Source organism: Mauremys mutica, chromosome 24, assembly GCF_020497125.1.
Source record: "Mauremys mutica isolate MM-2020 ecotype Southern chromosome 24, ASM2049712v1, whole genome shotgun sequence".
NCBI lineage: Eukaryota > Metazoa > Chordata > Testudines > Geoemydidae > Mauremys > Mauremys mutica.
In genome coordinates, this window is record NC_059095.1 from 3,381,355 (window position 1) to 3,402,713 (window position 21,359).

The 21,359-nt window shown below is 57.2% G+C and overlaps 1 protein-coding gene across 5 annotated transcripts in view; it reads right to left on the minus strand.

Moving 5' to 3' along the window:
- Positions 1-563: 563 nt before the first annotated feature.
- Positions 564-21,359, minus strand: part of KCNN1 (potassium calcium-activated channel subfamily N member 1) — a 60,162-nt gene continuing 39,366 nt past the window's right edge. For all 5 annotated transcript variants that reach the window (XM_044998401.1, XM_044998400.1, XM_044998403.1 and 2 more), the window contains 5 exons: positions 9,962-10,103; positions 9,295-9,405; positions 8,896-9,023; positions 3,052-3,121; positions 564-1,939 (listed from right to left, as the gene is read on the minus strand). In XM_044998401.1, the coding sequence (XP_044854336.1) occupies positions 1,652-1,939; positions 3,052-3,121; positions 8,896-9,023; positions 9,295-9,405; positions 9,962-10,103 (739 nt within the window). In that variant the 3' untranslated portion in view covers positions 564-1,651. The remainder of the gene's footprint in view (positions 1,940-3,051; positions 3,122-8,895; positions 9,024-9,294; positions 9,406-9,961; positions 10,104-21,359) is intronic.

A 21,359-nucleotide genomic window follows, 5' to 3' on the forward strand; every position in this document is an offset into this window, starting at 1 on the left:
TCCCCAGACCACGTCTCCCCGAGGGGGCCAGGACAGGCACAGCTGGGACCCTCATGCTCAGCACCGAGAATGCCCCTGGTCCAGTCCCTCCTGGGCCCCTACCTCCCTGCGCTTTGTGGATTGCGCTGAGTCTGCCTGAGACGGAGCCGTTCACCAGCACCCTGCAGCCTGTCCCCCGAGGGCAGGGACCTCGGCCATTCGTGGTGGGGCCACAGCTCAGCCCGGGGATCGTAGAATCAGAATCTCAGGGTTGGACGGGACCTCAGGGGGTCACCTAGTCTGACCCCCTGCTCAGAGCAGGACCAACCCCAAGTAAATCATCCCAGCCAGGGCTTTGTCAAGCCCTGGGATGTTTCACGGACACCTCCCCTTCCAGCACCCACCTCCCCTTTCCTTCCCCGTCACCCATCTCTCCTCCCTTCCCCGTCACCCACCTCCCCTCTCCTTCCCCGTCCCCCACCTCCCCTCCGTTCCCCATCCCCCACCTCCCCTCCCCTGTCGCCCGGCAGACACTCCCTTGCCATTTGTGATGATAGAAAACCTCAGTGGCTCACCCGGAAGATTGATGCCAGGGGTGTAGTTCATGTTTAGCTTTTAACATCATTCAAGGGGGGGAGGCAGCCCCCTGTGCCCATCCCTCCCTCCCCAGGGCAGAGCTCTAAGGGCTCATGGGGCAGGCAGCTCTGAGCGAAATCCCCACTCTGCTCACTTCCCCCCCTCCCTGGAATGCCAGGGCATTGCTGTGCCCCCCGCACCCCCTGCCACCCAGCGTTCACTACACCGAGTTCCTTCCACAATCCGCAGCCGGATTCAGACCCATCCTGGGTCCCGGCTGCCGTGTGGCGCTGTGGTCAGGAGCCATCATCAGCCAGGCTCTTCAGGCCAGGCAGGATCGGCTGCACCTGCCCTGTTCACAGTCTGTATTGGCTTAATATTGCAGCCAGGAATCTCACAGCACTTTACAACGGTCAGTATCGTTATCCCCCATTTTACAGATGGGGAAACTGAGGCACAGAGTGGTGAAGTGACTAAGCTGAGGTTACCTAGTGGAAGAGCCAGGCATAGAACCCTGAAGTCCTGATCCCTAGTCCCTGCCCTGCTCTAACCGTGAGACAACACCCCCTTTCTAGACTCGGGGAGAGAAGCTGGGAGTCCTGGCTCGCTGCCCCTCCAGCTCTAACCACTAGATCTCCACTGCTTTCCCAGAGCCAGAACTAGACCCCAGGATTCCTGGCTCCCAACAGAACCCAGGTGTTCTGGTTCCCAGATCCCCTTCCTGCCACCACTCGACCCCTCCCCCACTTCCCAAAGCTTCCTAAAGAACCCAGGAGTCCTGCCTCCCAGCCCTGTGCCCTCACCACTAAACCACGCTGCTTCTGTACAGCCCATTGTCATGACAACCTAGAGCGGTGCCCTGCCTCCACCCATGAGCACTGGGGCACCGGGCGCCGCTTCGGATTCCCTGCCCCTCCTCCCCGCGCTAAAGGCAGCCCTGACTCCCACCGAGGCCCAGACGGCAGCTCTAACTTCACTCCAGCACGATGAACTCCAGGAGTTTAACTGTACAGGGCTTTACAGAACAAAGCAAACAGAATCAGCCACACAATGGCCAGACATAAACGGGCCTGAGCGCCGGGCCTGCCCCCTGGTGTCACCCGCTGTCCGACGAGGTGTGGGGGGCGGTGGAAGGAGACTTCCGCCGGCGCGTGGGCGTCCACGAGGACCTCTCTGAGCTGTTGGAGACGGGGCAGAACCTGGGGGCGCAGCGCTTGGCCAGCTCTCGCTGCTGCTGGCTTATGGCTTGGCTGATGAGTCCCGGCAGGGCATGCAGGCTGAGCCCTAGCGAGTCGATCTTGCTCTCCAGGGTGTTGATGCGTTTCTCCAGGTCCTCGTTGCGCTCCTGGAGCTCGGAGATCATGTCGTACATGACGTTCTGGGTCTGCCGGAGAGAAGGGGCGAGGCCAGGTGCTCAGACGCGACACCGTCGCAGCAGGCAGCCGCAGGGCTCCTGGCCTCGCAGCTCCCAAGGCGCTAGCCATTAAAGGGCTCCTGCTACCCATGCCCAAGGGTTAGGGCTCAGACCCAGGAGACAGTGACGTACCAAAGTGATTATTCCGCCAAGGCTACACAGCGAGAGCCAGTGGAGAACTGGGAATAGAACCCAGGAGCCCGACTCCCAGCCCACCCCCATCCGCTCTAATACACCAGAGCCCACTTCCCTCCCATAGCCGGGATAGAACCCTAACCACTAGACCCTTTCCCCCTCCCATAACCGAGACCTCACTCCCCTCCTGAGCTGGGAACAGAACCCAAGAGTCCTGGCAAACTATGGCCCAGGGGCCACATCCGGCCCTTCATACGTTTTAATCCAGCCCTTGAGCTCCTGCTGGGGAATGAGGTTGGGGGCTTGCGCTGCTCTGGCGCTCCAGCTGAGGAGCGGGGTCGGGGGCTTGCCCCGCTCCATGCGTCCCATGGCCCTACGTAGCTCGGAAACAGCGGCATGTCCCCCCTCTGGCTCGTACGCGCAGGGGCAGCCAAGGGGCTCTGCACACTGCCCTTCCCCAAGCGCCACCCCCATAACTCCTATCGGCCAGGAACCACGGCCAACGGGAACTGCAGGGGCAGCGCCTACAGACAGGGCAGCATGCAGAGCCGCCTGGCCGCGCCTCTGTGTAGGAGCCAGGGTGTGTGTGTGTGGGGGGGGGGACATGCTGCTGCTTCCAGGAGATGCTTGAGGTAAGCGCCACCTGGAGCCTGCACCTTGACGCCCTTTCATGCCCCAACCCCCTGCCCCAGCCCTGATCCCCCTCCTGCCCTTCAAACCCCTCAGTTCCAGCCTGGAACACCCTCCTGCACCTCCAATCCCCAGCCCCACCTCAGAGCCTGCACCCCCAGCCGGAGCCCTCACCCCCCCCTGCACCCCAACCCCCAATTTCGTGAGCATTCATGGCCCGCCAATTTCCACCCCAGATATGGCCCCCCAGCCCTGCACTAGAGCCCAGGCCGGGTGCAGCACACTGTGCTGAGGCCGGCAGCCTCCCGGTAGCTCACCTTTGCCAAATCCACCAGGGTGTTTGCCTGGTCATTCAGCTTCCGTTGCTCCATTTTCACACTCCTCAATCTAGAGCAAAAGAAGCGACAGTGGGTCAGTGGCCCCTGTCCGGCAGCCGGAGAACGGAGCCTGGGGCGGCCCTTCCCGAGGACATGCACAGCGTTCCAGAGCCCGGCTGGCTGGCTCCAATGCACAGACATGCAGCTGTCGAATGAGGCGGCCCCTGTGGAATCTCAGGGCAGGGGGCCGATCCCCTTGCTCCTGAGCCGCCGCGCCCTGCCGGAGAACAAATCTCTCCCTCCAGGAGCCGGTGCCAGGTCGGCAATCAGCCTTCGGGGGCACTTGGGAGCAAGGAGGAGCCTTGGTGTCTGAGGCCCCGTGGGGCTCGGGTGAGTAAATGGGGCTGCGGCCTCACTGGAGAGCACCCACCCAACAACCAGACGGTGGAGCTACAGAGAACCACTACCATGCAGCTAGGCCTGGAAACGGGACTGAGATGCCCTGCGGTGAATCTGGATGCAGAGGAGATGGGGCCGACGGGGGGATGCAACAAACGTCCCTTCGGGCCGGGGGCTGGGCCGGGCGGTTGAAAAGTGACCTCGGGGTGGCGCTGGGGGAAGCCTTCGTATGAATGAGAGTCACTGGAGATGGCACAGCTTAGAAGGGCTTTCTCCACAGGCACTGCCCCCTCTGCCCCCCGCTGCAGTCACCCCTGGCCTGGCTGCTGCCCAGACCCCCCCACACCCCGTTCTGCACTTAACTCCCCCGGCAGCCCTCCCGCCCCTGCTCCAGGCTGGGCTGCCTTGCATTCAACCCCTTGGGAAGGCACAGAAGCGACAGAATGGAGGCATCTCTGCCCCCCTCTCTCTGCTGCCCCCCTCAGCAGCTCCCTCCCTGTGCCTTAAATTGGCCTCCGCTCAGCCGCCCTGGGCAGTTCCCATCTTACTGCCTCAAACCTTCCTCTGCCGTGCCCTGAAACTCCATCCAAGGGTACGAGGGGGGGGATGCGGGAGCCCTGGGAGTTCTAAGAGGTTCTAGATCACGTGTTCCAGGACTGCCCCCTAGATCCAGCTGCCCCGGGCTATAGGATCCAGCCCTGCCTTTTCTAGCGTCAGGGTGGACACAAGGAGCGGCGGGGACACAAGGAGCCCCATTCACAACTAGCGCCTTGCTGGGATGCGGAGGCTAACGTGCCAGCTTGCCCGAGAGCAGGATCTGGCCCGTGCTTGCTCTGGGGACGTCTCCGCTGCGATCAGAGGGGTGATTGGAGCTTGGCTGAGCAGCCCTGCACTAGTTTTAATGTGCCTACAAATAGCCGTGAAGATGAGGCCACGCAGCCGCTGTCACGGGCTGGCTCTGGGAGGACAGACCTGGGCTCCCAGGCAGGCTGCCCAGCACATGCTACTGTGGCTTCACTGCTATTTTTCGCCATGCACAGACTGAAGCTAGTGCAGGATTCCCTACCTGAGCGGCGGTCAGCCTCGGGTTGCAGCGGAGACACAGCAAGTGACTCAAGCCCCTGGCAGGGAGAGAAGCCCTGGTAAGCTGCTACATGGCTGCTAGCCATGGGGTTCAGGCTGCTGAATGGATCAATGAGGGGGGAGTCAGTTCGGCAGATGCCCCCCACCCCCGGGCCATGGACAGAACATGGATTCACAGGGTAGTTTTGGGGGGTCTGAATGGCCAAAATGTTCCATTTCAACAAAACCATGCACAACACAAGGCCACATTCGAGAGACTGGCAGCTCCACGGAGGCGACTTACTTCTGAGCTCTGGAGGGATCGGGCAAAACAAAGACAAAACAGCACGTTTTAATAACCCGACAGACAACACGCACTGTCACGCCAGCCGGTGCCCTCCCCTGCCCTGCCCTGCTCCCCCCAGAGCCCTGCACCCCGTCACACACAAAGGCCCAACCTGCTTGCACAGATCTGGAAACTGACAAAGCCGATTGCATTTAGAATCTTGTCCCACTGGGGGGAAAAGTCTCCCCAGGTTCCTCTGCCCGTTTCCCCAGGGCTTCGATCCCGGACTGTGGTGACGGCCCCCTAAAATCCCTCCTGTGCTGCGGGCTGAGGTCACAGTGATAGAGATTTCGAGAGGACAGAGCTGTACTTCTGGGGGGCGGGTGGAGAGTGAAAACCAGAACGTGTTGGCGAAATGAACCCGGGGGCAGGGCAGGGAACTCAGGAGAAGAACGGACGCTGATCAGCCCAGGGGACTGGCAAGGAAGGACCCAGGCACTGAGAGTGGAAATGCTGCAACCCTCAGCAAATCTCCAGCTTCGCTATTTCCAAGCCGAAGAGGCTTAGCCGGGGCCGGGCGACTCCAGGCCTCCTGGGGTTCGTCCAGCTACATGGTTGCTTTGGGGTGACCCTCTGGAAAGGCAGTCGGGTCACCCCCACTTTCTAGTGCTCTGGGGCCTTGTGGGAACAGCTCGCCAGGCCATTGGTCTCAGGATTTCTGACGCCAAAGGGTGAGTCACTGGCACAGGACGGGGAGAGCTCGGAGCTCAAACCTGCCCGCCTGCCATGGCTACCTGTGGGAAAGCCCATCTGCCAGCTGCCTTTGTGCCGGGACGTCTGGTGCCAGTAGGCAGCTTTATAAGGTGGAGACCGGACACCCACCACTGCTGTCTCTCAGGGACAGTTACTCTAAGGGGCTCTCTAGGTGCTTTATCCACAGTGACTGTTTAAACATGAGGCTCACCCCCCGTGTACAGCTGGGGACAGAGAAGCACGGAGGGGGGAGGGACATGCCCAAGGCCCCCCAGAGAATCTTTGGCAGAGCTGGGCCTAGAACCCCGGAGTCCTGCCGCGTGGGCGGGTGCCCCCAGCGAGGTTGGAAGTGGTACGCACCATCAGTCCCTGTGGCTCCCTCCCCGGGGCAGGCCGTGCCTCGCCCGTGCCAGGCTCAGCCCCCACCTGCCGGCGGGCAGCGTCACTGCCAGTCCCCGAGAAGGGGGACAGGCTGCTGGTAGCAGGGTGGCCCGGGCAGGCCCCAGCGGGGAGCCCCGGTGCACTCGGGTTTGGCCCCACTGCCCCACGCCAGAGGGCTGGCGGGGCCCAACCTAAGTGGGCAGCGGGGCCGTCAGCGCGGCTGCTCCCCCATGCCAAGGGAACGCACCGGGCCCGGCAGCCTAAGTGCTTGGCTGGGCCAGAGACACCGTGAGCGCAGCCGGGCTGGCAGTGCAGACATCAGCCAGGTGGGGAGGGGAAAACTTCCCGGAGCAAAGACTGCGGGCCAGGTCCGCAGCTACTGGGGCTGCTGGCTGCCGTCGATTTCTGCCAGCCGAGTCTCCAGCCTTGGGGAGGTAGCTAGTCCAACCCCCTGCTCAAAGCAGGACCAAGCCCCAGACAGATTTTTGCCCCAGATCCCTTCCCTCCCCCGCCAAGTCCATGTGGGGTGGGTAAAACCCCAGGCCCCTCTTCCCCGAGACAGCCTCCCCTTGGTGCCTGGGCTCTGCTCCATCCATGCATCCCCATACACATCCCTCCCTCCCTCATGCCTTCTGCAGATACACCCATCCCTCCCTGTACGTACCCATCCCTCCAGCCACCCACCCAGCTCTTCCCAACCGGTTCCCTTTCGTTCAGTGCCATGTTCCAGGTACACCCAGAGCAAGTGGCGTCGTCTCCCCCTCCCCCACCTCTGTGCAGCACGGGGGCCTTTGTGGGTGTGTTGCGGGGGAGGGGGACACGCGAGGTGCGTCGCGATGGGGCACCAATGAAGAAAAGCCGAGCCAGTCTGCAGACACAGCGACGTGCCCGGCGTTGGGGCTTCATTCCCCCTCGCCCCTGCCGAAGGGACCAGACGGACCAACCGACCCACCCCGAGCGAGGCCTGAAGGGGTTTGTTTTTCAGAGCCAGAGTTTCAAAAACGGCCACCCAGGCGGGGGTGGGGGGCAAATCCCGTGCAAGCATGTGCCCGGCCCATGGGCACCCAGGCCCACGGGGACCCCTCTCACACGGGGCACCTGAGCTCATGGGACCCGCTCTGGGGTCCCGCAGGCTGGATTTCCACCTACTGTGCCCGTCGAACGCCCTGTTCGCTCCCCATGCTCAGGTGGGTGAGAACTGAGCGTGGGCCCACAGTGCCCTGGGAGATGGAGCCCTCTAGCCACACAGCAGGGACGCCACGGGCAGCCACGGCCGCGCCGCATCTGGCTTACGCGGCTCGGTTCTCTCAGCCCCGATGGAGACCGTAGCGCCAGGGATGACACCTCGCCACTCCCTGGCTGCACCGCGCTGGCCCTGGCCCTGCACCCCTATGCCCTTTTGTAAGGCCAGGCTGGGGCTGGGGCTGGGTATTTAACGGGCCCCTGCATGCCTGATTCAGCAGGCAGGGCATGTTCCCCTGCAGCACTGGGACTGGCACCCGGACTTTCCAGGCATTCCTGGGCACTAAAGGCTGCCCGGGTCCAGTGGGAGCCCCTGGAGGGGAACTTTGCACCCAGCCGCAGGGGAACAAGCAGCGCTAGCCAACGATAACAGAGCCCCTGGCAACACCAGGGCATAGCCCCGCCCAGGAGGATGTAAGGCGGTGGGCGCTGAGGGGCTGCTGGCAGTTTGGGTCTGCAATAGCAAGACAAGGCAAAGAGGGACCCTATTGCCCGGCACCAGGCCGGTATCCTTGCTGCCGTCAGTCCACGGAGCCCCCCCAGCCACGGGAAAGCGAATCGGCGCCTGTTCTGCTCTCTGCGTTGCTGGCGGAGATCTGATGGCGGCCCGTCATGATGGTGCCGGGGCAGGGAGAGCACAGATGGCTCCTCTTACCGTGCAGGAACCGGAGCGTGTCAGGGCCCCGAGACAGCAAAGCGTCTAAGCACATGCTGCAGTGACTCGATGAATAGGGGTCTGGATACAGGCAACGCTGAAAGCTTGATTCAGTGCACTGGTCGGGAGCCCACAGGCCCAGAGAGGAGAAATCTGGTACCCTGTGGGGTAGTTTGCAGAGCGTCATCTTGGTTGTGATTGGGCTTTGAAGTGCTTTAGTGCTCAGCAGCACGCAGGGGCAGTCTGGACACATCCGTGAGGTTTCTAGAGGACCCAAAGGCTTGCAAATGAGTCCTTGGGGAAATATTCTAAGCTGAATTCCCCTGGAGTCAGGAGGGAGCGAGAGATTTTTATGGTGAAAAACTGAGATCCTACGTTTGGCGCCTGGGGTCGTTTTAAATGGAGCTGATGGAAAACCAAGAAAAAAAATGGGTGGACAATGTTTAGAATTTTTTTTCTCCCTTTTTTTGGTCAAAAATCTCAAAATTTGAAAAGTTTCAGCCAGTCGGTTGGAAAAACAGGAGGGAAAAAAGGCAATTTGTAGGAATCTGTCAATTGCTGAAAATTTGACAAAATTGAAATTTCAGCCATATTTGTCCCCATTTTTTCCTCAAAATTGAGATTAAATTTTCCATCAAAATTCAAAAGCTGGACAAGATTTTTTTGCTGAAATTTGAAAATTTCAACTTCCTGCAAAGTGGGTTGAAAAATGGAACTAAAGCAATTGGCAAACATTGTACTGTGTTTTCTCTTGGGTCAAAATTTTGACCACATTTCATGGGAAAGTTTTGGAATTTTGACAAAAAATTTTGGGGGCAAAATTTGAAATGTTGATGACATTTGAAACCACAATAATTTTTTTCTCGTTTTCTCAACACAATTTAAAAAAAAACCCTTCAAAATGTCAACCTTTTTCATCCACATTTTGGAATGTTAAAAATGGTAATCAGCTCGTTTTCACTGCTGTCCCAGTCTGTGTCCTCCCATCCCCTTCACTCCCGCAACCTCACGGCCTGGAAACTCCGGAGGGTACCAAATATGAAGCAGGAAAAGGTGTTGGACTTACTGATGGATGGCTTGGAGGAACTTACGCTGGTGTTTCCGAACTTTGGCATGGTCAATCTTCTTCACCAGCTTGGTGTATTTGTAGATGAGCCAAGTTTCCCTGAGTACGTTGGCAGCAGCATTTTTCACCTGGGGGAAACAGGAATAAATACGGTAGATTGGGCATTGATCATGTTTTGAGCCAACTTGCAGGGGGAAATTCACCCTGGGCAGGGAGGTTAACACAAAAACCTAGATGCCACATAAAACTCCCTTCAGCCCCACCCCGGGAATCCCAGAATCCTGTGTTTCCCAGGGCTGAATTCCCCCCCCCGAACGCGATGGCTGGGGTTTGTGGGGTGGAGGGAGATGGGGGCAGTGGGGGAAGGAACAGGCGTGGGGAGCGGGAGAGATTTCTTACCCGCTTCGTTAACTGTGTGTCCATCATAAAATTGTGCACATGTTTTTCAGCTTTGGTGAGTTCCAGCTTCCGGGCCACCACAGCGACAACCAGGGCTGTACACCCGGCGCCCTGGGACCGAAATAAGAAGGGGCGCGGGTAAGGGAAAGCAGAACTCGGGCTACCAGGAGAGAGGCTGCTAGGACCAGTGGGAGACAGACGTCTGCCTTCAAGGGAGCTAGAGCTGAGGAGAAGAGGTGTCAGCACCCAGCTAGATTTTTCATAGGGGCACCGGGTGGTGATCACGCTGAAACCCAAAACGTTTGCAGGGACCCTGGGAAGATGCCATGGGAGCCTGCACTGTTCATGGCAGCAGGGAGTGAGCAATAGGGTATTTCACCCTCACTAGGAGAACATGTCTCTTCATCTCTTTCTAGTGGCTTGTCTTTCTAAGAGGATAAGAGCCTACTACAGCTGCCAGCTGAGGGAGTCACCTGTTTAGCTCAAGCCACAGAGGTATATGCTTTTTTTTCGTGCTGTAGGTTGCAGGTTCAAACTCCAAGCAGGGGTGGTTAGAAAAGCAGAAATATGGCCTCTATGTCTGCAGAGCTGGTTTTCGACTCAGCTCTCTCTATGCCGCCAGGATGCCCCCTGGCCAACAGCCCTCCCCAGGCCCCCTTGGGCTTACCATGATTCCAGTGAGCAGGCACACCCCCTTCCCGCAATAGGTGTGCGGCACCATGTCGCCGTAGCCGATGGAGAGAAACGTGATTGAAATTAACCACATCGCTCCCAGGAAATTGCTGGTCACTTCCTGTTTGTCGTGATACCTGCCGAGGGGCAATAGAACACAGGTCAAGGGTTATCCGGTCCCTCCCTCCCCCGGCACCAGTGCCAACGCACACCCCGACACGAGCATTTCAGAGTCGCTCATCAGATCTTAATCCAACACGGGCCACAGCTTGGGGCTGTCACAGGGCTCTGCATCAGGCCAAGAGGGCTTCTGTCTGACTGCAAAATACCAGGCCAGAATCTCTGCTCTGCGACAACACTGCAACTCCTTATTTGGACTGGCAGCTCCCTCAGGGCAGGGGCTGGCCACTGCTTTGGCTCTGTGCAGCGCCTAGCGTAACAGGGCTGCTCCTCCTAGCTGGTCCTTAGGCACGACCGTAACAAACACTGTTTATAAGAATAAAGCTAGTGATGTAAAAGTAGTGCACATGGGAGCGGAGCCCGGCTCATAATCCCCACCTGCTGAGATTTATAGTTCTTGCACTGCCCAGGCTCTGTACAGAGGGCTGGCTCCTAGCCGCCCAGACTCCAGGCTGGCGGGGGTTTCCCGGTGGAGCTGAGGAAGGGTGTGTCCATCAAGCTGTGGGCAGTCCATGAGATACAGGCACCTGATGCCTTTACATAGCCCAGCCTACAGCCTTTGCCGAAGTGTTTCACAAATCCATCCTCCCCAACCCTGTGGGACAGGAGTGTGTCAGGAGCCCCACGTTGGACAAGGAAACTGAGGCACGGAGAGGTAATTTACCCCTGGGCAGCGGGTCAGCACAGTGACTCTTCTGGTGCTGATTCCTCCTGTGCCGGCCTCTCTGCCCAGAGGTTAATTTCACCCTCAGTGACTTGTCCAGATGAAATTGGCGACAGAACACCGGCCTCCTGGCTCCCAGCCCACTGCCTTGGCCATTCGGCCTTGCCTCTCTTTCCACGCAGTTACATGGTGACTGCTGGACATCGCAGCGCTAGTGAATCAGGGCTTTGCATCGGAATCCCCTGCTTCAAGCCTGTGAATGGGGTTCAAAATTCCACCCGGGGCTGCGGGGGCCCCCTCCCCTGGTCTCAGAGCCGCGTGCGCTGTCAGATTTCAGAGGTCTCAGCTGAGGGGAGATGGAATCTGTTTAAAAACCCAGAGCCTCTTTGAAAAGAGAAACATCTGCAGCCATCACATCACGTCAAGGGGAGGCATTTTGCCAAGAAACCTCCACCGGGAAAGGCGAGCCGGGGACGTTGCCTGGAGATATACAGGGTTTTCCTGCCTGGCCTTGGCACCTGCATGGGATCGGGGTGTGAACTAGCTGCTAGTGGTCTGGGCAGCTGACCTAGCTGCCCAGAGAGTCCTCACAGGACACTGACACTGAGCTCTGCATCGCTCCTCTCCGCTGCTTGCCTCTCTCGGCATGTGTCCTGCTGCTGGACAGAGAAAAGCCAGGAGCTTCTCCAACAGCATCCTGCTGTTGTCTAGCCTGCCACTGCCTTTGGTGCGGGACTGATCTAAGGACTAGGGTGACGTAAGGACTTTTCCCTGCTCCTGGGGAGGGGCAAGGGAATCGCAGGCCTGTGAAGGGTGCGGATCCCGGGGGCCGGACTCCCCAGTGGCTATGGCAGCAGCACACAGTGGGATGAAAGCGGCTGGCAAAGGCCAGTGGAGAATGCTCCTGTGCAGGGGAATGATCTGTCGGGGCAGGTGATGCCCCAACCCCTGACACAGGGGGAGCATATCGGGAGACCGGATGGGGGTGGGGGTGGGCAGCGAACCTGCAGACGGGGCAGGTAAACAAACCAGCCTGGCCTGCCAGGGGCTTTGCCCGAACAAGCGGCGGCCCGACTTTGAGAACCACTGAATTCAACTACATTTATGCCCCTTTAGATCCCCAGACAGGTATAAAGGGGCCGTGGTCTCAATCTCCGAAATGCTCAGGTAAGATCAAGGCCTTAGCCTTGCATCTAGGGGGAATTCCCCCATAAGCACAGCAGATGGGGAAGGGCCTCTCTCCCCTCTTCGTTTGCAGGGTAACCGTCTCTCTGCAATTTAACATCGCGAGGCCAAAATCACTCCTGGAACCTGCCCTTTTACCTTGCAGGGGAGTTTGCCAGAGGCTACTGCTCACACATCGCCACCAAGAGAGTGACCAGCCGTGTTCGCTCAGCCAGCCCGCACTGCAGCACCCGGGGGGTGGCTGACTCGTTGGATGAAGATAAATGGCAACTCAGAGCATCAGTTTACAGACCCACCCCCACCCCTCGCCCATGACCATGTGGGGATCACGTTGGGAACAAGAGATCTACACAGTGACTGCACAGTGGAACAATCCATCGAGGTGTGAGGGAGGAGGGGGGAAGCCGGGTGTGTTAGAAATCAACCTGACAACGTGTGCAGAACACAGATGTGGCATGTCAGTGAGATGCCAGGCACGTGTATGACACAGCTGGCCAACCACATGCCTCTGTCATAGGGGACATTCTATTCCAGCATTCGCAGAGGGGGAAGAAACTCGCACCTGATCCAACCTCTTAGCGGTTTAGCCGTGACATTTTGCGGATGGGTCTGAACCAGGGACAACAGAAATCTGCAGAGGGGGGAGAGCAAAACATCTGAAAGGTGGTATGAAGGTGAAGGAAAGTGCTTCGCGTATTACCTGTGCCCTCTGCAAAGTTCAGTAGAGAATTAAGTCTCCCAAGGACCTTGAGGGATCAATTAATAATAATTCAGCCTTTCTGCGTCTTTTCTCCGAGGATCTCAAAGCACGTGAAATTAATTTCCCCTCACAACAGCCCCAGCAGGTAGGCAACATCCCCTGTTTTACAGGTGGGGAAACTGAGGCACACAGGTGGGGAAGCCCGGATCAAAGAGTGAGTTGATGGCAAAGCCGGGAATAGAACCCAGGAGTCCTCAAACTCTAGCCAATCAAAAGGGTCAGATACTGAATCAGCCAATCCACACAAACCAGTTGAAGCTACAGAATTGGGTAGATCTACCTAGTTAAGTTTGTAATCAGGTCACCCATCACCGTGGTATCTGGGTACCTGAGGTCTCAGGAGAACATGTTCTTGTACATAATTTCCTGAGATTCTTGCTTCTGGAGGGAAACGTCACAAGAAGTGGCCATTGCTGGCAGGACTGGCGCTCTTTGCTTACCAGCACGAAGCATAAAGGCAGCGCAAAACCAAACATTTCAGACCCACGCAGAGAAAACAGAAACCACGTTCAAGTTTGGACAAAGATTCCGAACTCTGGCTTCTCCTCACTTCAGCACCTGAGAGCCACCCACTCAGTATCCGAAGGCTACGAGCCAGCCCTGAGAGGACAGCTACTTTCAAGCCACGGCTGATTTGCTTGGGTTTAAACTAACCACCTAGAGATATAAAGCGTTTTGTGAGCCACCAGGTCAAAGCTCTGCAGCGGAGGTGCAAGAAAACCTCCCCCCACTGATTTCTGTTGCCCTTGACTCACTAGTCCTCAACTGACTTCCCTGAGTCACTTTTGCTGGGGCTGATGTCTTTGGGTCGCAATCTTTTTTGCCAAAGCTGGAATTGGAGTGGGCGGAGGTGGGGGGTGAGAATGGACAGTGGGGTGAAATTCACTCCTGTGCAGAGAGCCAGCACAAGACGTAGACATGACTTAAGCCCTGTTTTTAAGGGCTTAAGTGGGACTGAAGTGGTTCATGGGACTCACACAGGCGTCTGCACCAGGCTGAATTTCATCTGTAGTGAAATAAACGTCTTCCCATTTTTGGCTACTTGAGCCTTGTGTAGAATCATAGAATCTCAGGGTTGGAAGGGTCCTCAGGGGGTCATCGAGTCCATCCAACCTCCTGCTCAACCTCCTGCTCAAAGTAGGACCAACCCCCAACTAAATCATCCCGTGTAGAGGAGCCAGTGACCAGAAATAGCACTGGGGACTGGCAAGGTGGCTTTCTCCACCTCAGCAGGGCTCTGAAGGCTCCCTCCTGCCCATCTTAATCCGCCTCACTCCCCCGAACTGTATCTCAGCACTGAGAGACAATTCCAGTGGCGGTGTTCTTTGGAAACCAGCATCTAATGACTTAACACCAAATGCTTCTGTCTGAGATGTCCGCCCGGCCTAGAAACCCTGAGAGCTAAATTTCACCGGGAAAAAAAAGTGAACCCAGAAAATGAAGGAAAAAAACCCCACAGGGCTCCCAAGGGAAAAAGAGGCCGGGCAGGGGTGGTAAAAACCCGGCACTGAGCAGTGTTGCAAATCTTGCCAGACTTGTCAAAGTTCTGCAGCAGGGCTCCAGAGGCATGCAGGGGAGGGGAAAGGAGAGAAAAGAAGAGAATGTAAAACTCAAAGCAAAAATAAAGGACCAAGAATGAGAGAGAGAAAGAGAGAGCCCCAAACCAGTCAGAAATCAGATTCAAGCAACAGGAGACTTGGAATTTAGGATTGCTGCGTTCCTCAGACAGACCCCCGCTGCCCCATTCAGATCCCTCCAGTCAGACATGCCCCGGCCTTCCCAGCCCCTGCCCCACCCCCTCTCATGCATTCGCTCTCAAAAGGGGGTTTTGCAGAAAGGGTCGAGTGAACCTTTGAAAGTTTGGCTTGGAACCTCAGCGGGGAAGGGACCTGCAGCAGGGAAGCACTATGGGAAAAATACTGCTCATCTGTTGGTGGAAAGGAGATGATGTGGTGAAGCATTATGGGTAAAAAAAATAATCTCGGTGTAACTGGTTGGTCTTCTGTAGGTGCCTGGATCGATGAACGGATGCAGGAGAAGCTGGAATGAAGACACCGAGCTGTTACCTTCACCCCCATCCCCACCCCATCCGCTCTCTCCCCGGCTGGCTAATAATTCCTGAGCTGACCCCCGCTAGCGACAGCTGCCGGAGGAGGCAGCCATTGTGAGAGGGCATTACATGACAGCGTTTGCTATGGGGAAAATTTCAGGCCTGGCCGGAGATCGGCCAAAGCTTAGGTACCACTTAAGTCCTGCTTACATCCCTTGGCACAAGTGGGAATTAAGCGGTGCCCAGGCCTCATGCTGAGCCTCTGCCCAGAGACGAAGGTCACCCTTGTGGGGCAAAGGATTCCAGAAATTCCCGCTCACTGACTGGGTTTGAATGTGACTCGGTTTCTAAGGGGCCCCCTGCACTACGCCCAGCAGGTGAAAACCTGGCCCCAATGCAGAATCTTCCTCCATCTCTGCCTTTCACCTTCCCTCTAGCCCTCATTTTCCTCTTGATTGCAGGGATCGCTCCTGGGACTCTTTTAGCACGTTTGACTTGCGCTGCTGAAGATGGAGAAATGCTGAGCAGCAAAAAACACCCCGAGCTGCGAGAAAGGCCTTCGGAGACATTTTAGCCAAACCCTCCTTCATTCTATAAATAACGAGGAGTGAATGTTTCCTTTCCAGCTGCTGTTGATTGTCTTGATTCTTTTCCAGGTTTTATTGCTGCAGCCACATAGTAAGAAATGGAACCACCTGCAGCTTGATTCATTTTGCTTTATGGAAACCACAGCCGCAGCCTGTGAACCATAGCCTGAGCGCCATGTCATAAATTGGCACCGTGTGAATGATTTGTAAGGAATCATTTATGCAACAAATTTTACCTTTTTTTTTTTTGGTTCCCTTCCATTTATGACTCAATGGGAGAGGGTGAGATTCTGACCCGTGTTCATCGTTCGTAAATTTCATCTGTGGATCAGGGAGAATGCTTCAGTGAGTCACCTGGTATCCTCTCTGGCCTGTGATTAGACACCTTGCGTCACTGACCTACACTTCCCGCCTTGACAGATCTCCAGCGAATTGTTCAATGAATTGTTCACCGGTGCAGAATGTTACCACCTTGTATTGGGAGCCTTGTTCGCCCCTCCTTTGCCCTAGGGCAGTGATTTTCCACCTTCTTTCATTTGCGGCCGACCCCCTAAAACATTTCAAAGGGAGGGGCAGAGCCCTTTGGAAATCTTAGACATAGTCTGCAGACCCCCAGGGGTGCACAGACCACAGGTTGAAAACCACTGCCCCAGGGTACGGGACTGCACAGAGATGGATTAATGGTGAACTGAGCCCCTCGTTGGGAATTCACTCTTGGCTAATATTCCGCCCTAATGTTCCATTTCACGAGGATCCAGGCTAGTAAAGCCAAAGAGGTCAGACTTCCGTGGAAGGCAAACACCAAAAGGGCACAGCTCAAAATTTGCTTTAGAATCTGAGCAAGAATTTTTGTTCACTAATTTCCTCAGCTCTAATTATTGGTGGACATGTCTCTGGAGCCCATCACGCTAATATCTAGCCTGGACGTGAGGAGCTAGGCAGGGGGTATTGATGATCGTCAGATTCAATCACTACTGGTGTGAGCGAGGGGAATGTTAGGAATCTGTCAGTAGGATAAATGCTCCGTTATATTTTGGTGCACAATAACCACACAAGGGTTGGTGGAGTAATTGACTATTTACGCAGCACCGTAAGTGTGCATGGAGCCTTAAAGGGGAGAAACTGAGGCAGAGAGAGAGAGAGGAAGTGACTTGCCCTCCGGGTCATACGGCAGGCCAGGGCCAGAGCTGAAAATAGAATCCAGCCGTCCTGGCTCCCACTCCCCTGCTCTAACTGCTATACTGCGCTGCCGCCCTGCTCACTCACTGAAAAGCTGTGTCCTACATGCAATGCACTAAATTCAGCTTCCCTTCGGCACCCTGGTGCAGCCCAAGGTAACCTTACACAACGTTACAAGAGAGGCAGCTGACAAGCAGGGCCGGGAGAGGCGGGGGAGTGGGACACTACTTCTCTGACATGGTGGAACTTGACACTAAGCAGCCTCCAAGTGGGGCTCAACAGAGAAAAGGTTGCTCCATTCTCTGCCATGCTTGCTCCTGTCCTCCTCAGGGCCTTTTCCGAAGAGCTGCCAGCCTGTCCCTAGTGAGAAATATAGTTTAGAGACAAGCTGCCCAGAGAATCACCTGCATCTTATTTCCAGAATCTGGAACCCCTTGGATCCAGCTCTTCTAGAACCAATTGGGTCGAGCTCTTCTAGAACCTCTTGAATCCAGAATCTGGAACCCCTTGGATCCAGCTCTTCTAGAACCTCTTGGATCCAGAATCTGGAATCCCTTGGATCCAGCTCTTCTAGAACCAATTGGGTCCAGCTCTTCTAGAACCTCTTGAATCCAGAATCCGGAGCCTTGCCCATCCAGATTTTCTAGAATGCCATCTTTGCAGAATTTGGAACCTTTCTGAACTTCGATCTTCCACTTAGTGATGTTGGAGAGGGATTGCCCGAGGGAGGAGAAAGACGAAAACAGAGGCTGCAGGGGGGTGGAGAAAGGGGTGAAACGGGACAGGGAAGAGGAGGACAACAGAAACAGAAGGGACAGAGCAGAGGACGGAGAGGACGACTAGAAGGATTTCCCAGTGGTGGGAACGAGGTGATTTTTCACCCAAGTTGAACCAGTTCTGTCTGTTTGATAGAAAAACACCCAAATGAAATTTTGGGGTGAGTGCCCCCAGTTTTCCCAGTGTCCTGCTGGTGAGAGCATCACCTGGAGCAGCTGTTCACACGCTGGGCTGTTCGAAGAAGTAGGGGAGCAGGGTCATTATTTCGCTGGTGATTGGTTTAATGGCCTTTTGGCCAGGGAGGCCGGGTGACTGAGCGCGCCTTGCAGCACGGTAGGGCTTTGAGGTTTCCTCTAGGATGCCAGGTCAAATCCAGCTGAATAGCAGTGAGGAGGAACAGCTTCTGGGTGGTGGTTGATACACATCCAGGTGGAAGATGGTTGGGACTCAGTCCAGCTCCCCGTGGACAGGCAGCCCTGACTGGCATCAATTAGCCACTTGGTTGGTTGCCTTGGCCCAGAACCCAAGAGCCATGGAGAGAACTCCCCTCTGGGTCAGGGCTGAGATGCAGCGGCAGGGCAACGTGGATGGGTCTCTCTCTGCTGAAGCTGGCTCCGCTCTGCTCCGGTCTCCAGGGCTGTTACAGACTTGCTTTTTAGAGGCCCGGGATAGTAGAGCAGTGCTGCAAAGCCCCACTTTACTAAAGGGAACCCCGGGGTCCGGGAGCCTCCTCAAGGCGTGAGTGGCGCTCACACCTCCCTGTTGCTGCTCCTCACTGACAAATGACACCAGGCTAATAACCAGGCACCAACAGCCATTTCGCCTCCGCCATGAGCACAGCTGCTGCAGCTGATGGCAGCACCCTGCGCTGACCCCACCCCTACCCTGCGGTCTCTGTGCTGGCCCCCCTGCATGGGCAGCTCCAGCGGGACAGGGCTGAGGGAGGGAATTCTCCACCTCGCACTGGCCCCTCGTTGGTTTCTTTTATCCTTAAAAAAGCATTTTAAATCTAACTGAGTGGCTGGTGAGAGGGGCCAGACTGGCATCCCTCAGGGCCGGGGTCCTCTGCCAAGGTGGTACAGCATGGGTGACTGGAGGGCAGAGCTCCCCTACGCTGCACCATGCTGGTAATCAGCCTCACCTCCATGGGGCGAGAAGGGAGTTCAGTCTGTGGGTCTTCTGGTCGCTGGCCTCAGTGCCAACCCAGGGTTCTCTCACTTTTCTCAGAGAAAAGCCTCATCCTGCCCGCTGAGCTCTGACAACTCATCACACCTGCCCGAGCAGTGAAATGCAGCTCAGCAGAGAGGCTGGTGCAGACTGGCCTCCAGAACTGCAGGGCTCTATTCCTGGCACTGCCATTGACTCCCTGTGTGGTCTCAGGCAAGTCACTGCCTCGTTCTGTGCCTCAGTTGCCTCATCTGTACAATGGGGATGATGCTCTTGCTTCCCAGGGAGGGGTTGTGAAGAGTCACCCAGGAGCGTCTGGAAAGCACATTGAGCTCCCTCGATGAAAGGCACTAGAAAAAGGAACTGGATTGTTGTATAGACGTGGCTTCTCCACGCTGGGTGTCATCTAGATTTTTGCAGTCCGGGCTGGAGCCAAACACAGCAACCAAGAATCCCCATCGCAAATCAGAGCCGATGCAAAGCCCAGAGGAGCTGGGGAAATACCAGCCTCAGAAGGTCCGGAACGGCGATGGCTTCCCTGGAGAAGGCCCTGTGTTTGTACCTGCCTGTCCCCGGAGTGGGGAGGGTGCAGGCGTCTGTGGTCCTGCTGCACATATCGCAGCGATTCCTGCACCGGAAAGGGGCGTGGGCCGTTTCCCACCCCCAGCACAGACCCTCGCTCCAGCGACAGAAGTGGGTTTTCCATTGCGGCAGGAACTCCATCTCCCCAAGCAGTGCTAGCGGATTCAGCGGAAGCATCCGTCCAGTGACCCAGCCGCGTCTACACCAGGGGCGAGGTCAGCGCTCAGGGGGATGCCATTTTTCACACCCCTGAGCGACGTTTTAACTGTAGACCAGGCCGCAGAGAGGGGCTAGCCCCACAGAGGGGACCTGGGCAAGACGCCTGCTTCCCTTGCGGCTGGCTCTGATGAGAACTGGCAGCCCAGCCCCGGCCCTTAGAGCCCTGTTGGTCCCGGTGCCTGGAGTTTGGCTCCATCTGAGCCAGTGGGCAGATCTTGGCCCTATGGGGATGCTGCAGTTCCGATCCTAGGGGTACGGCTCTACAGGGTGTGTGATGAAAAACTCCCCCCTGCCCCAAGGCCAGGGACTCTGATGCACAGAAGGATCAATCTGCTGGCAGTGGAGGCTTGGTGATAATGAATGCCGAGGTGAGACCACCCCCAGCGGAGGGGGTCTCCTCCCTCCAGAGCATGGCTGTTCCTCCCACCGGGCCATACCAAGGAAAGCAGACTCCTGCCACTGAAGGGTTAACAGCCCAGCTCCTGGCCCGAGGTCGGCGGGGATGGAATGGGAGCCTGCGGCAAAGCATGAGGAATCCACGCCTGGAAACGTCGCCCAGGGCTCCTGGCAAGCAGTGGCAAGCTCTTCCCAAGGGAGGAGGTCGAGGGAAGAAGTGGTGCTGGATTCCTGGGTGCACCGGGAACGGCCTAGCGGGGGGGCAGGCAGAATGTCGGAGGCACCTGCCCCCATCAACATGAAATGCAGAGGTTCCAAGTGGAATGGCTCCAGCCTGCTTTCAAGGTTCACGACCCCTTTGCTACGAACTGGATCCCCCACTCCCCCGCCTCCGCCCACCCCGCCAGCTGCAGCTAATCTTAAATTCTTGGCAGGCGCAAGGCTCGGCAGTAGGAGGCAGCTCCCCGTGCAGGATTGGGGCTATTGGTTTCTAGGAAGGAAGACTCACAGTTTGTCCCTATGAGCAGCATAGCAATTAGAAAGGGAAAACAAGAGCAGATTAATGAGCAGTCCCGGTGCAGAGGAGAGGAGAGGAGAGAGCACACACACACACACCCAGGCACACCGTTCGGGTCCCTTCCGACCTGCGCCGAAGGCTCCGGTGCAGCTGAAGGAGCACACGGTCAGTCGGTTGGTCACGAGGCGCCCGCCCCCTTAAATGCCAGAGCTCGGGACCTGCCCCCTGTTTGATGGGATCCACCCAAGTTAAAGAGGAGGCAAAGGGCCAGATCCTCAGCTGGCATCAACCGGCCCAGCTCTGCTGGAGTCAATGGGATCAGAGCCCCAGCGGGTGTAAATCAACCTGGCCTTGGCCTCTCGGATCCCAGCTCCACTGAGTTCACTGACTCCATGGACTGAGGCTGTGCTGAGATGGCCGAGGGGGGTTACTGTCACCCTGAGAGCTCTCGGCCTGGGCATGAGCTTCCCCCCGTTTGTAGGGAAAAGAGGGAGCCCTCGCCCCGAGGGTGCAGCAGGCGCCCCCTTGCGTCTGGCAGGCCGGGGGCAGAGGCCTGGCGGGGAAGGGGGCGGAGTGGGGAAGAGAGGCAGGGAGGCGGGGAGGAATCCTAGGACAGGGAGACGGCTCCAACCCACTTTGGGGCTCAGAGGCTCATCTCAGTGGAAAGCAAAGCATGGGGGGAGGGGGCTCCGCTCCGCCTGAAGTCGGGCGCGGGGAGGGAGCGAGGCACCTTCAGCGGTTTTTTACTTCCAAAACAGCAAAGAAAGGAAGAGCTAACGTAGGCCAAGAGCACAGGGCGTGTTTAACTGGCTCTGGATCGGCTCCCAGCCCTGCCCCCTCCCCAGCACGCGCTCAGGAAGGCCCCTGCCCTTCACAGCCGCTACCTCCGTGCGTTGGAATAACGGATCACGTCGGCGCAAGGCCAGAGTCACGCCCGCCCAGCAGAGCTCAGGCTGACCCCGAGGCCGACCACCCGCTAGACGCCTGGGCTGAGCGGGCGAACGAGCCACGGAGGGGAAGGGCTGGTGACGCCGCGCTGCTCCCCACCTCTGCGGAGACGCTCGGGGACGAGAGAGAGGAGGAGCTCGGCTCACACTAGCAGAGTGGGGCTGTCAGCCTCCAATGAGCAG